At 37.9% G+C, this 15,101-nt stretch overlaps 1 protein-coding gene across 1 annotated transcript; it reads right to left on the reverse strand.

Annotated features, from left to right (window-relative positions):
• Positions 1–783: 783 nt before the first annotated feature.
• Positions 784–8,293, reverse strand: RAB39B (RAB39B, member RAS oncogene family). The gene is made up of 2 exons (XM_004466002.3): positions 7,836–8,293; positions 784–3,740 (listed from the first exon to the last, which is right to left on the reverse strand). The coding sequence occupies exons 1-2, from the start codon at positions 8,255–8,257 to the stop codon at positions 3,314–3,316; spliced, it is 849 nt and encodes a 282-aa protein (XP_004466059.2). The 5' UTR covers positions 8,258–8,293; the 3' UTR covers positions 784–3,313.
• Positions 8,294–15,101: the final 6,808 nt, after the last annotated feature.

The raw sequence follows: 15,101 nt of genomic DNA on the forward strand, positions 1-15,101 counted from the left end.
TAAGGTAGATGGAGCCAGCAAATTTTCAGATATATCAGATATGTACTGTGAAAAAGAGGAGTCAAGGATGACTCCTGCGTTTTTGGAAAGAATACATTGAAGGACAGAGTTGCCATTTACTGAGGAGGAGAAGGCTATGGGAAGAACAGATCTGGGTTGGAACAGTAGGAGCCTGGTTTGGGTCACATTAAGTTTATGATACCTAATAGACATTCAAATGGAGATGTTGGGCAGGAAGTTGGTTATAAGGGTCTGGAGACCATGGGGAAGAGACAAGTTGTGGTTTTAAATTCAGGTTTCATTGGTTTATATTATAGGTGGTATTTATAGCCACAGGACTAAATAAAGGTCACCATAGTAATTAATGTAAATGAAGAAAACATGATTGAGGACTGAACTCTGGAGTGTTTTGAGGAGGAGTTGATGAACTATGCTCAATACTATTGATGGATCAAATAAAATGAAGACCAAGAAATGACCCCTGGAGTTAGCAATATTGAGGCCACTGGTGCCTTTGACAAGACCATTTCCGTGGAGCGGTATTAATATGAGCAAGAGCCTAATTGGAGAAGGTTCAAGAGAGACTGGAAGGAAAATTGGAGACAGGGAATATAGACTTCTGAGTAGTTTTGCTATAAAGGGGAGCGGAAGAATAGGGTGTTAGAATTTTGTACTGTTGCATTGTTGTGAATAGTACATATAGTATCTTACTTATTGATCTCCTTGAGAGTGCTTACTATTCTCTAGTAACAAACTCTGGAAATAGCTATGACACAGTTGGAATCTGAGTCACATAATCAACTGTTTTACTAAATACAAGCATATTTTCATTCACATACAGCTAAATAGAGCAACTTTTTCACATTTCATTACAGTGCACTACAAAGTGAGGAAAAGTATACAGTACATTTTATTCTGGAATATGAGACAATCTAATCCAACATGCAGTGTGGTCTTTGTTACAAGTTAGTTTATCTTTTCTTTACCTATGTAGTAAAATAGCTTCTAAAGCTTTATCCTTAGTATTATAGCAACACCTGATTTTTTCACACTTATTTTCTAAAACCCACTTATTGCAATGACAATAGCACTGAATTCTACTGAAATGATTTTTAAAGATTCTAGAACTTATTTAAGCATTAAGCTCAGCCACCTCTGTTGGATCGATGCTGAGTATTTATAAACCTGCCTAAAAATGCAAGGAATGGGAAAAGTATACATATAATGTATTTTAGTCAAGAAAACCATAGAGAACTTTCATTTCTATCCTTTTTTTGAACTGACAGAATCCAGTCAATTCTCATTTATCCACTGGATAATCTTTCTTACATTATCTTTTAAATATTATTAAGTATAACAGTTGACGAAACTAACCCAATTTACCATCTTTCATTTGCTCTCTATAACCATGAAGCAGCAACTTTATTACTTAGGCCAGGTCATGTGAAACAAATATAGATGATGATCAATTCATTTGTAGCTGATGCTGTGAATTAGTCCAAGGTGGTTTCCTCATCCAATTTGGGGCATAGATGGCAAAATAATTTTCCGTAATTTTCATTATTTGACTTCTTTATTCTGGTTGAAACAAACTCTCAACTCTCAGCCTTTCAGATTCATTCACATTCATACTGAAGTTCAATTTGCCATTCTCAGGCTTTCCTATCATAATGGATATGAGAACCCTGACTTTAATCAGGATAGTTTTGTACTATGAAAAGTATGGCTTTTGCCTAATTGAACTGGCTACTATCCAAAATATAATTTAAAGCATCACCTCTATTCAGCAAGATAATGGAACTTCCAAGCTAGCCATTCCATTTTTCTGATGCATCTAGTTGTCTGTTCACCTGAGAATTAAGAACTGAACTCTTTAGAATAGACAGGAACCCAGTGTAGGTATATGGTACATAAGGTATTTTATCCCCACCCCATTCCCCATTGCTGTATTTGCTTCCTTTCAATAAAATGTCCACTGTATTTTAGTGAAAAGAACACTTATAGCCCATGCAGTTCTAATGTTTCAGGTGTGCAATAATTCACTTATTTAGAGCCCTCTTGTCAATAATACCTGAATGGGCTTTGATTCATCCCCACGTTCCCTCAGCTGAGTTGTAATAAAAAAGGAAAACATTCTAACAGGTAGAGAACACTTATTTACAGTCACCTCTCTTCCAAAGTAAACAACTTAATAATAGTTCATTCATCTGACAGCAGTGAAAAGAATAGAAACCAGGAGTCAGGCAATCTTGACCATGGCTGAGTGAGCCTCCTGGCTCTTAGTTTTCTCTTCAGTAAAATGGGGACAAAAACCTAAAAGGCCTATCGTGATGATAAAATAAGTAATTCAAATGATATTGTGATGTAAACTGTAAGGTTTACAGGGCCTCCTGTTTAGCCTCTACTCAAGCACACAATTGATGAATGAATGTTTGCCTCAGGGTTATTTTTAGAGACAATTCCTGTAGTCTTACTGCCAAATACCTGAAGAAGTAGCAAGTGTTTTACTTTCACATTGCAGTCGCCAATACAGTGAAAGCCCAGGTATGGTCAGGATGGTGAGAGTATATGGTGTTTCCCTTACAGTGATTCACCCTTCTACTATATGGTAATTTGCATGATATAATTCCTTTCCTCTTCCAGCTGGTTATTCTATTATTATAAGGGTATACATTTTTTTTCAAATGTAATTATAACATCATGTAAATGGCCTCCCTTTTCATAGTAACATAGCTTTCACTTGAACACCAGAACTTGAAAGGGTCTTAACAAATAGTCTACTCCCCTCATTTTACAGGTGAGTTGTTTAGAAGCTTATTGGTACCTTTTAGCTATTCCCAGCACACACATTTTACGTAGGATATTCTCACAGAATAAATTGATCTTATATCTTATAGTCTTGTTTAGTTCCCAATGTCACGCTTTTTCCCTCTTTATATATTTCTTTATGTTCATGACCTATTAATGAACTGAAATACCAAGAAAAAGTTGTCCTGTTGGTAGGTGTATTTTTTCTAGGGCCTCGCTCCCCAAACCCTAGACTCTTAATATGTGGTCCACAACAGGCATGTAGAGCAGCCACAAAACAGTGCCTGTCCCATGTAGGCAATTCAGTCTCTCAGTCACAGCACTCAGGCGCCACTGTACACCCACACAGAGTCTGTCAGAGTCCCCACTGGGAAGGAGGCTCACTTGGTATTCTTTTGGTATCCAAAATGGAATTTGAGTTCTCTTCAGTCCCACAAAGTTTCTATCAATTTCAGTCACTTTTTAGTTCAGGTCAGGGAGCATGTTTTAGAAATAAAAGGGCTGACTAGCACAAACATCTCCTCTCTGATTTGACAACCTCTTCCGAAGAATGAACTACATTTGGTACAAATCCACTCTTCACCCCTTCCCAGCCCTCCTGGATTGTAATCTCCCCCCTTTTAACTAGCTCATATATGTCTCTTGTCAGGTCTGTGAAGGCTTTCTCCACATTAATGGCATCACGGGCTGATGTTTCAATGTACTTCATACCGTATGCAGCGGCCAGTTTCTCTGCCTCGTGTCGAGTCACTTGCCTCTGTGTGTCCAGGTCACACTTGTGACCCACCAGAACAAATACAATTTGGTAGGGTTGAACGTGTACTTTGGTCTCTTCTAACCATTCATGGACGTTCTGGAAGGACCTGCGGTTGGTAATGTCAAATAACAGAAGACCACCTACTGAGTTCCTGTAGTAGGCACGAGTGATGGATCTAAAACACAAGAAAGAAGCAAAGAATAAAGGCCATGCCAAAACTCTTGCTCTTCATTTTACTCAGATACTGTATTCTAGTATTTCTGATTACTGAAAATAAAATTTATTTTCTTTTTTTAACAAGGGAATACAAATGTCATTTCATAATAAGAATATGTGAATTTTCAATTGGACAAAACTTTGTGTTCGCATCTTCTAGAAATGAATGCTCATGGACTTGCATTCATTTTTCCTCAATTCAGCAATGGAAAGTGACCCTAGGAGATCACCGAGTTCTATTTTCTGCCTTCAGAGAAAACCACAACTAACTTTCTTGCTCCCAAACCTGGATAACTGTCAGAAACTTCTTCTTCTACAAAATAGTATACCTAGATCACAGGGTTATCATGAGGCAAAATGAAATAATGGATTTTAAAGTATACTGTGACCTGGAGAGGTCACTACAAAACTTAGTAGTTGAAATAGGATATTCTTTTTAATAAAAATTAATTTCATGATTATCAGAAAATATTTATAAATATATAGGTATTTTGCAATATACCCATTTTTCCTCCATTTATCATTAACACTGTTTCTTTGTTTTCCATTATTATTTAATTATTAGTATTGGTAGTAGTATTTTAATAATGTCTTCTGTGAAGACACGCTGATGCTGATTCAGGAGCAACCAGCTGGGAAAACTGCCAGTACGCCCTAATCTGCGAGAACATAACTAGGTCTTCTCCACACCTAAGTAATTCTCTTCACAGTAGAAAATTCTTATCCATTTATTAGCCATATTTCTCTATTTTCAAATGTAATGTGGTACATTTTTGTTGGTTAGTCCCATAGGCTGTCTTACTACACCTTCACGTTCACAGTTTCAAGGTCTAAAGCACTGTTAGTACCTTTCCCGTTATAACATGAGCTTTTATCATATGAGTGTACTTTTCTGAACTCTGCATCTAGACTATTAATTCCTCTAGAACAGGGCCTAACCCTAGATTTCTCATTGCTTGTAACCCTCTCAGAGTTTGCAGATAGGAGGAGATCAATAAATTATGGAACTGAACTGAGAGTTTCCGTAATTCACAGAGGAAAATAACTAGTAGCATTACTACAGAGATCCTCTGCCCTCAGGACATGTGAAGAGTACTCTGATTTTCTCCAGGTAACTTTGCTCAAGATCACATATGAGACTTTAGGTCTTGAAGAAAATCTACTAGCTGTCTTGAATAAAAATAGCTTTCAGCAGCCTTAGAGAAGAGCAGGAAGGAGTCTTTGGATAGGATATAATAGATCCAGGAAAAGATAAAATGAACAAAGAAATTTTTGGGCTATGTTGAGAATATTAGAGATATAAGGAAGGCACACTCTGGCCCCACTTGTGATAGAAGAGAATAAGCTAGGGGCAGGGCATGTCTTGTAGTCTGTGTGTTTGTGTGTGTTTGTGTGTGTTGAGGTAGGGATAAAGTGGAGGCGGGAGAAGAACCACACTAAAAAGAGAACCATTGCTATAATCAGACAGATCTGGGAGGGAATAAGCATGGTGGTTACCAGCTCAAGCTTGGGCTCAAACCAACTGAGCATAGAAGACTTGCCACTTTTTTGCTAAATATTCACAAACAATCAATGTATTCGGGAGTTTTGAAGGGATCTACAGCTTACTTATTGATTTCTTGAATCCAGCTTTGCACAGATCAAACATTTGTTTGTTCATGTCTAATTTTATTGTATGCCTACCATTCTCCATTCCCCATGAACCTTCAAACACAAGTAAACTAGAAATTCTTTCAGTTCCCAGGGTTAACTCCATCACTTACTAGTTGTGTGACCTTGGACAAGTCACTGCCTTTCGCTGAGTCTCAACTTTCTCATCTATAAAATGGAGGGGTATAATAATGCCTGTATCACAGGGTCTGGAGAAAGTGTATAATTGTGCATGTCACACAGTTAGTACAGTGCCTGGGACATGGTAGGCAGCAATAAATAGGAACCATGATTATTACTAGCCTCTTAATCTGTTAACTGGTAATAATAACACATGTACCTCTAACTTATTTAATTAACCAAAGCTTCCCCCACAAATATTATTTAAATAATTTTTAGTATATTCTTAAAACCTATTATATATTTGCTGTACTTCCTAAACAGAAGAAACCCACATATTTTAACTTCTTGATTTTTAGGAGCCTTATTATATATACATTATGGTACTTTGCTTACAGCATATTAGAGTTTATTAGAAGGTATATTGCCTCTACAATCACTTGCTGTAGACTGTTTTTTGATCTATGTCTATTTTTAGGTTTTCTGTCACCTTGGAAGAAGATAAACAGTGAAGGACTCAGTGGCTTAAGACAGGGAAAATGGCACAATGTTAACAGAGCAAACATAGGGAATAAAGCCCAAGCTAGATAACTCTAAGTACATACCTTACAAAATAGTTCAAGTCTCCAGAATCAAGCAAATCAATGCTGGGGACTGAAAGAATTCTAGTTCACTTATGTTTGAAGGTTCATGGAGAATAGTAGGCATACAATAAAATTAGACATGAACAGACAAAGGTTTGATCTGTGAAAAGCTGGATTAAAGAAATCGGTAAGTAAGCTGTAGATCTCTGTCAAAATTCTAGAACACATCCATGGTTTGTGAGTATTTAGCAAAGAAAGTGGCAAAGCCCTTTCAAAGCTTGATATAAGGTCCAGAGGCTGTAAAGGAAAAAATTGATACATTTTTCTAAATATTAAAACCTTCTGTATATAAAATCACATTTTAAAAATAAAGTAAAAAAAATTGACAAACTGGGAAGATATTTTACAACATACATGAAAGAAAAGGGTTAAAATTCTTAATCCATAAAGAACTCTTACAAAGAAGATCCAACAAATAATAAGCAATGGATATAAATAAGCTGCTCAAACAGAAAGAAATCCCAATAAAAATGAAAAGAGAACTTTATTGACTTACGACAAACACAACCACAAATTCAGTGTGAACCTGAACAAAGATCTATTCCACAATGTTGTTTATGGTGAGGAGATGGAAGTAGGGAAGTAGTTGTAGATATAAGGAGTTGGTAATTATCCTTTCTCCCTACCCCTCTTCAATGGATTAACTAATGTCTTCTATGCTTAGCTAGTGTTCAATGAATAAATGAACAGATTATGACAAACATGGGTTATTGAGTCCTTTAGATCTGGTACACTGCTGCTTTATCTGACTTTAGCTCAAATTTCTGCATAAAATCTGTTCTCCACTTCTCTTTTTACACACGCTGTTTTCTTCTCCCTATGAGTTTGCCAGTCTTTGCTTGGGCAGTAACACTCATCAAGCCTCATCTCCAGGTGGCCTTCCCTGATTTCCCAAGCAGGGTGAGTGTCCCTCCTCTGTGTTCATACATATAATTATAAAGGATAATACAACAAAGGAAAAGTAATAGGGTTGTGAGAGACAATTAAACATATTTCTTGATTACTTATTATGTGCCAGGGGTAAAAGCACAAATTAGGCATGCAAATATGAGCAAGACACTCTTTTGTGTAATTGCTCAGTATCTATTTTCTCCACTAGGCTAGCACAGACATTCCATGTGGGTAGGAGCTGTGTCTGTTTTGTTCACATGACTTTCCCCTTGTGTGAGTTTCCTTATGGTGGTTCTCTCAGAAACCAGCCTGGTATCTGGCATATAGTAAATGCTCACTGAATGTGAGCTGATTGCGAGAAGTCAGTCAAGTAAGTCGTCCGTATTTCACTATTTCCTTTATATGAGGATGATGTGGGAACATTTTGAAAGTATATGGCCTAAGGATCAAGAATGATTAGCTACAGTGATCGATTCTAATTTATTAGCCACCAAGGGGCAGAATGGTGGAGCTGTGGTGCAAGGAATACGTGTTATTGACCCGCCTTCTCTGTCAGGGAGCTTCTCTCCAGGCACTGAACGCCCCGCCAGCGGAAGACGGGTTTTAGCAAAGACCCTCCACCCGTTCCCCGTAGTCTCGGTGTCGCCCCCTGCGGACAGTGAGCAGACCAGGAAATCCTCTTCCCCAAGAGCTGTGCACATCTCTTCGACCCCTCCCACTGTGCTCGCGGGCCCAGGCTACACTCCCACCTGAACCTCTCTTGACCCGCGGTATCCCAGATCTGGAGCTTGATGCGTTTTCCCGGCTCGATCTCCACCAGGCGGGAGAAGAAATCCACCCCGACCGTGGGGTCCGACACCTGGGCAAATCGGCCTTCGGTGAAGCGGCGGATCAAGCAGGACTTGCCCACCGTGGAATCCCCGATGACAATGAGCCGGAACTGGTACAGCCAGATGGCCTCCATGGCCGTGGCTCGCCAGGTCTCCTTTGCCGGGGGGCCGGGCGCAGCTGGAGGGGGCGCCCCGCCGAGGCTTCCGAGAGCGCGGCTGGGCTGGAATCTAGTTCGGCGGCGAGCACATAGTCTGGGAACCTGAGGCAAGGTAGGCCCAGATGCTGAGAGAGCAAAGGGATGGATGCTGCGCTCGCAGAGGTGATGAAATGGCAGCAGCATCAGCACCACGCACTCTGACTCATCACTGACAATCGTGTTACTGTAATCCCCCACGTAGACGCGACTCACGGCCGCCGCACTGACTGTAAGAGGAGCGCATCCAGAAACCGCCACCAAAAGACGACGCTTCCTTTCTTTCTAATTCTCTCAACCCCCCCCCCCCACATACTTTCTTTTTAAAGCAGTTTTATTGAGATATATTCACATGCAGTACAATCCATCCAAAGTATACAATCAAAAGCATTTATTAGCATCAGAACTGTACATTCATCACCACAGTTTTAGAAAATTTTCATTACTCAAAAAAACAAAAACAAAAAAACAACAGCGATCAAACAAACCCAACCCCTAGCAATCACCTCTCAATCCCTCTATCATTCCCCAGTCCTACATAACCACTAACTTACTTCTGTCTCTATATATTAATTTATACTTATATTTTATATAAATGGAATAACATAATATGTAGTATTTGTGCCTGGATTTTTCATTTAGCATACTGTTTTTTAAATTATTATTTTTCCAATTAAAGGAGTTGTAAATTTACAGAAAATTGGCTCTTTTTTCATCAGAGTTATGCTGTCATCATCTGTCAATTTTAGAACATTTTCATTACTCCAAAAGGAAAAATCGCATACCCGCTTATACACCCCCATAGTTGTCTCTTATTTTGCTGTAAAATATAATATCACTGTTAACTGTAACCCTTAAGTTATATTAGTTGTAATTTTCCTGTGTATCACCATATTCTTAACGCTTTGTAAAAGAACATTCTTATATTTATACAATTAATCATAATCTTTACCACTGAAATCTCTATATTATACATAGCCTATATTATTCTCTAGTTTCCTTTTAAATGACATTTATGTCCACAGACTACCGCATTCAGCCACAATCTCATTCATAAATCAGCAGTGTTAGTCATACTCACTATAATGTGTTACCATCAACTCTATTCATTTCCACACTTCTATAGTAAACCTTATTAATAATTCTACATACATTGAGCATCAGCTCCCATTCTCAACCCATACTCTATTTCCTAGTAACCTATGCTCTAGAGTTTACTTCCATGACTTTACTCATAATATTTAGTTCATATTAGTGAGAACATACAGTATTTGTCCTTTTGTGCCTGGCTTATTTCACTCAACATAATATCCTCAGGGTTCATCCATGTAGTCATGTGCATCCAGATTTCATTTCTTCTTACAGTTGAATAGTATTCCTTTGTATGTTTATACCACATTTTGTTTAGCCATTCATCAGCTGATGGCCACTTAGGCTGGTTCCATATTTTAGCAAGTGTGAATAATGCTGCTATAAACATCGGTGTGTACATGTCAATTAGTGTCTTTGCTTTCAGTTCTTCTGAATATATTCCTAGTAACAGAATTGCTGGGTCATAAGAAAGTTCTATATTCAGCTTCTTGAGATACTACCAAACTATCTTCCACAGAGGCTGCACCGTTCTACATTCCCACCAACAGTGAAGGAGTGTTCCTATTTCTCCACATCCTCTCTAGCACTTGTAGTTTTCTGTTTTTATGATGATGGCCATTCTAAAAGGTTTTCCTTTTTTTTTTTTCCATTCTTTTTTCTTTCTATTCTCTTGTCTTTGCAAGTTCAGATCCTTGGCTTTCCAATTCACTGATTCTGTTCTTCACCAATTCAAATCTGCTGTTATATGCTCTTAATGTATTTTTAAATCTCATCCATTGTGTCTTTCATTCCCATAAGCCTTGTTATTTTTCTTTGTAGGTTTTCAAATTGTTCTTTATCTTCACTCAATGTCTTAATAAACTTTATCTCTTTATTTATATTTTCCTTCAACTCCTTGAATTGATTTAAGTGATTTATGTGATTAGTTTAATTAAATCCTGTGTCTCATCCAGATTTTTGGTTTCTTCCTTTGGCTGGGCCATCTCTTCCTGTTTCTTAGTAAGTCTTGTGATTTTTTGCTGATGTCTGGGCATCTGTTATATTGGTGATTTTACTCAGTTGGTCAATTTTTCTCTCTTGCCTAGTGGTTTTATTTCACAGTTCATCTTTGATTTTTGGTTCAAACCATTACAGTTGTCTTCTCATTTTCATTTGTCTCAAGATATTTATTGATCTTTCTTGCAATTTACTTTTTGACCCACTGATTGTGTAAGAATGTGTTGTTTAAATTAGATATATGTGAAATTTCCAGTTCTCTGCCTATTATTTATTTCCATCTTCATTCTTTTGTGGTCAGAGAGAGTGCTTTGTATAATTTCAATCATTCCAAATGAACCAAGACTTGTTCCTTGGCTTAGCATATGGTCTATCCTGGAGAAAGGCCCATGAGCACTTGAGAAGAATGTATATCCTGCTGTTCTGGGGTGCAATATTCTGTATATGTCTGTCAGGTCTAGTTCACTCATTATTATTATTCAAAGTCTCTGTTTCCTTACTGATCCCTTGTCCAGATATTTTATATATTGCTGAGAATAGTGTATTGAAGTCTCCCATTATTATTGTAAAAACATTTTCTCCCCTCAGCTTTACCAGTGTTTGCCTCATATATAATATTTTGGGGCACCCTGGTTAGGTGCATAAATATTTATGATTGCACTTCCTTCTTAGTATATTGCCCCTTTTATTAATATATCATGTCTTTCTTTGTCTCTTATAACAGTTTTGCATTTAAAGTCTCTTTTGTTCAGTATTACTATAGCTTCCCCTGTTCTTTTCAGGTTACCCTTTGTTTGCATGTAATATTTTTCAGTCTTTAACTTTCAACATATTTGTGTCCTTGGGTCTAAAGTGAGTCTCTTGAAGATGGTGTATAGATGAGTCATATTTTTTCCCATCCATTCTGCCACTCTATTTGTCTTGATTGGGGAGTTTAATACATTAACATTCAATGTTATTACTGGAAAGGTAGTATTTACTTCAACCATTTTATCCTCAGGTTTTTATATGTCATATCTTATTTTTGTCTCTCTTTTTTACCCTTTAGTTACTCTTACTAATAATCTTCATTTCTACACTCCCCTCCAACCCTCTCTTTTCCTTTCAGCGAGCAGAACTCCCTGTAGTGTTTCATGTAGGGCCAGTCTCTTTTTTTTTCTGATTTTTTAAAATATTTTATTTTATTTTTTAAATATTACATTCAAAAAATATGAGGTCCCATTCAACCCCACCGCCCCCACCCCCCACTCACCCCACAGCAACACTCTCTCCCATCATCATAACACATCCATTGCATTTGGTAAGTATATCTCTGGGCATCACTGCACCTCCTGGTCAATGGTCCACATCATAGCCCATACTCTCCCACGTTCCATCCAGTGGGCCCTGGGAGGATCTACAATGTCCGATAATTGTCCCTGAAGCACCACCCAGGACAACTCCAAGACCCGAAAATGCCTCCACATCTCATCTCTTCCTCCCATTCCCCGCACCCAGCAGCCACCATGGCCACTTTTCCCACACCAATGCCACATTTTCTCTGTGGACCTAGGATTGGTTGTGTCCATTGCACATCTATGTCAAGAGGGGGCTTAGATTCCACATGGATACTGGATGCAATCCTCCTGCTTTCAGTTGTAGGCACTCTAGGCTGCATGGTATGGTGGTTGACATTCTTCAACTCCGTGTTAGCTGAGTGGGGTAAGTCCAATAAATCAGAGTGTAGGAGCTGAAGTCTGTTGAGGTTCAGGGCGTGGCTATCATATTGTCAGTCCAGAGATTCAAATCCCCTAGATATATCTTAAACCCCAGCATAAACTACAATTCCATCCACTGCCTTCTTGCCTCCGTGGTTTCTGATGAGAAATCAGCACTTAGTCTTATCGGGTATCCCTTATATGTGATTGATAAATTGCTCTTCTCTTTCTGCTTTCAGGATTCTTTCTTTATCTTTGGCATGTGATAATCTTATTAGTATGCATCTAGGTATATGTCTGTTAGGATTTATTCTGTTTGGAATATGCTGCACTTCCTGGACATGGATGCCTATGTCCCTCATAAGAGCTGAGAAATTTTTGGACACTATTTCCTCAAACACTTCTCCCACTTTCCCTTCTCTTCTTCCTCTGGGACACCCATGACACATATGTTTGTGCACTTCCTGTTGTCATTAAATTCCCTGATAACTTGTTCATTTTTTCCCTCTATCTGTTCTTTTCTCTGTGCGATTTTGGATGTCCCATCTTCTAATTCACTATTTTCTTCTGCTTGTTCAAATATACTGTTGTATGACTCTAGTGCATTTTTAGGAGGTACCAGGGATTGAACATAGGACCTCATACATGGGAAGCAGGTGCTCAACCACTAAGCTAAACCTGCTGCCCAACTCTAGCGTATTTTTAATCTCTTCTATTGTGCCTTCCATTATAATAAGTTATGTTATTTTTCATTGTTTTTTAAAAAAGATTTATTTATTTATTTCTCTACCATTCCCCTCCCCGACCCCGGTTGTCTGTTCTCTGTGTCTATTTGCTGCATCTTCTTTGTCCTCTTCTGTTGTTGTCAGTGGCATGGGAATCTGTGTTTCTTTTTGTTGCATCATCTTGTTGTGTCAGCTCTCTGTGTGTGTGGTGCCATTCCTGAGCAGGCTGCACTTTCTTTCGCGCTGGGCGGCTCTCCTTACGGGGCACACTCCTTGCACATGGGGCTCCCCTACGTGGGGGACACCCCTGCGTGTCAGGGCACTCCTTGTGCGTATCAGCACTGCACATAGGCCAGCTTCACAGGGGTCAAGGAGGCCCAGGGTTTGAACCACGGACTTCCATGTGGTAGACAGACGCCCTAACCAGTGGGCCAAGTCCGCCGCCTATTTTTCATTGTATTATTTAAAATTCTTCTTTATGCTAGCCCAATACCTTACCAATATCTTTTAATTCTTCTTTCATCTCCTTGAAATGACTTAGGAGATTTCTTTGGACATCTTTGATTATTGGTTCCAAATTCTGTGGCTCCTCTGACTTTCAAATTTGTTCCTTTGACTGGGCCATATCAATTTTATTTCTTAGTATGGCTTGTAGTTTTTTTGCTGATGTTTATGCTTCTGATTTTCTTGATGAGTTTACTCTGATAATCAATTTTTCTCTCTTGCCTAGTGTTTTGTTGTTAATTGTCTTTGTGTTAAGGCTCTTCTTTGACACCTGGTTCAACTTATTCTAAATCGTTAGGATTGCCTGTGTTTATCTGATCAAAACCGGGCCAGGGACCCAAGAAGGGGCACAGACCTGTTCCAAGGGTTTGTGGAGAGGGTCTGGAAAGACACTAGAAGGTTTTTATTGTTTTATTAAGCTCCCCAAAAGTGGCTTTCTTGCCCAGCAGGTGGCACTCTTTGGCCAGCTCTTCACCACATCCTGAAGGAGTGTTTTTCTTTCCCCCATCCACAGGCTTCACCTCTATTGATGGTTGTGATAGTTTGAGTCTTTTGTGAACCCCAGAAATTTATGTTCTTAAATTGGTCCATTTCTGTAGGTGTGGGGTCCTTTGATTTGATTGGATTTAGTTGAAGGAACATTGATTGGATTGATTCAGTGGGATATAGCCCAGAATGGGTCCTGGTCTTCCTGATGGAGTCCTTTGTAAATGAAGTGAGGAGGCTGCAGAAACAGAGAGAGATCCCCAGAAATTGAAAGATGGCAAAGCTGTCCTTCAAAAATGAGGGTAATTTCAAAGTCTTCACAGAAAAACAAAAACTGATAGAATATGTTACCAAAAGACCAGATTTAGAAGAGATACTAAAGGGAGTGCTGCAGCCTGAAAGGAAAAAAACAAGGGTGAGAGAATTGGAGAAGAGTTTAGAAATAAAGATTATTGGAAGGGTAAACTAAAGGATGAGAAGACAGACAATAGAGTGATATGACAACAGAGAACCAAAGGAACAAATGGATGAAATAAGTAATACCTTTAAAGTAATAACACTGAATGTTAATGAATTGAATTCCCCAATCAAGACATAGATTGATAGAATGGATAAAAAATATGAGCCTACTACATGTTGTCTATAAGAGATCCACCTCAGACGTAAGGACACAAACAGGTTAAAAGTGAAAGAATGGAAAAAGTTATTCCTTGCAAATAGTAACCAAAAAAAAAAAAGAGCTTGAGTAGACCAGATGAATGTATAATAACAACATTATAGTATGTGAAAAATAATTACTCAGTGCAACTGGCAAATTATTCCTGTGATCAGTATTCTGTAATTTTTTTGCATATAAAATAAACACTTGCTTTTAATTGAGGAAGACTGGAGAAGAGATACATTCTTGGAGACTTCATTTTTCTTTAACCCTTTCTTATCCATACTTTCTAATTAAAATAATCTATCTTGATCTATTATGACTTAACATGACTACTGTTGAACAAGATTTTGAGTTTTTCTGCCCCATAAAATTATGAATTGGCAAATTGTTATTTGCTGTAATTCATTCCAATAAGATGCAAAGCATTCCCAAATAGGAGTATGATTATCTAGAAAGAATTATGGCCTAAATGGAAATTAAATAACTAAACTAATAATCTATTTCATTCTTAGAGATTATTATGTCCAATAGTTAGGGTTGTAATATAAAAATTAGGATTATGGCATAATTAATTTCTATTATATTTAAATTTTATTTACATTTATAAAGGTTTGTTGCTATGCTTAATCTATTTTTTTAATAATTGATTATATTCAATCTAACCTGGTCTTGCACTCTCTTTAAAAATTTGTAACTTCTTTCAATCGATTTTTGTATTTATTTTACAATTCCACAATAAAGGACTTTTTTTAACAGCTAAAGAAAAAGCCATTGATTATACACGTTGAATAGATCGTATAATCTGTGAAAACATCTCAATAAAACTGCTT

Source organism: Dasypus novemcinctus, chromosome X, assembly GCF_030445035.2.
Source record: "Dasypus novemcinctus isolate mDasNov1 chromosome X, mDasNov1.1.hap2, whole genome shotgun sequence".
In the NCBI taxonomy this organism is placed as follows: domain Eukaryota; kingdom Metazoa; phylum Chordata; class Mammalia; order Cingulata; family Dasypodidae; genus Dasypus; species Dasypus novemcinctus.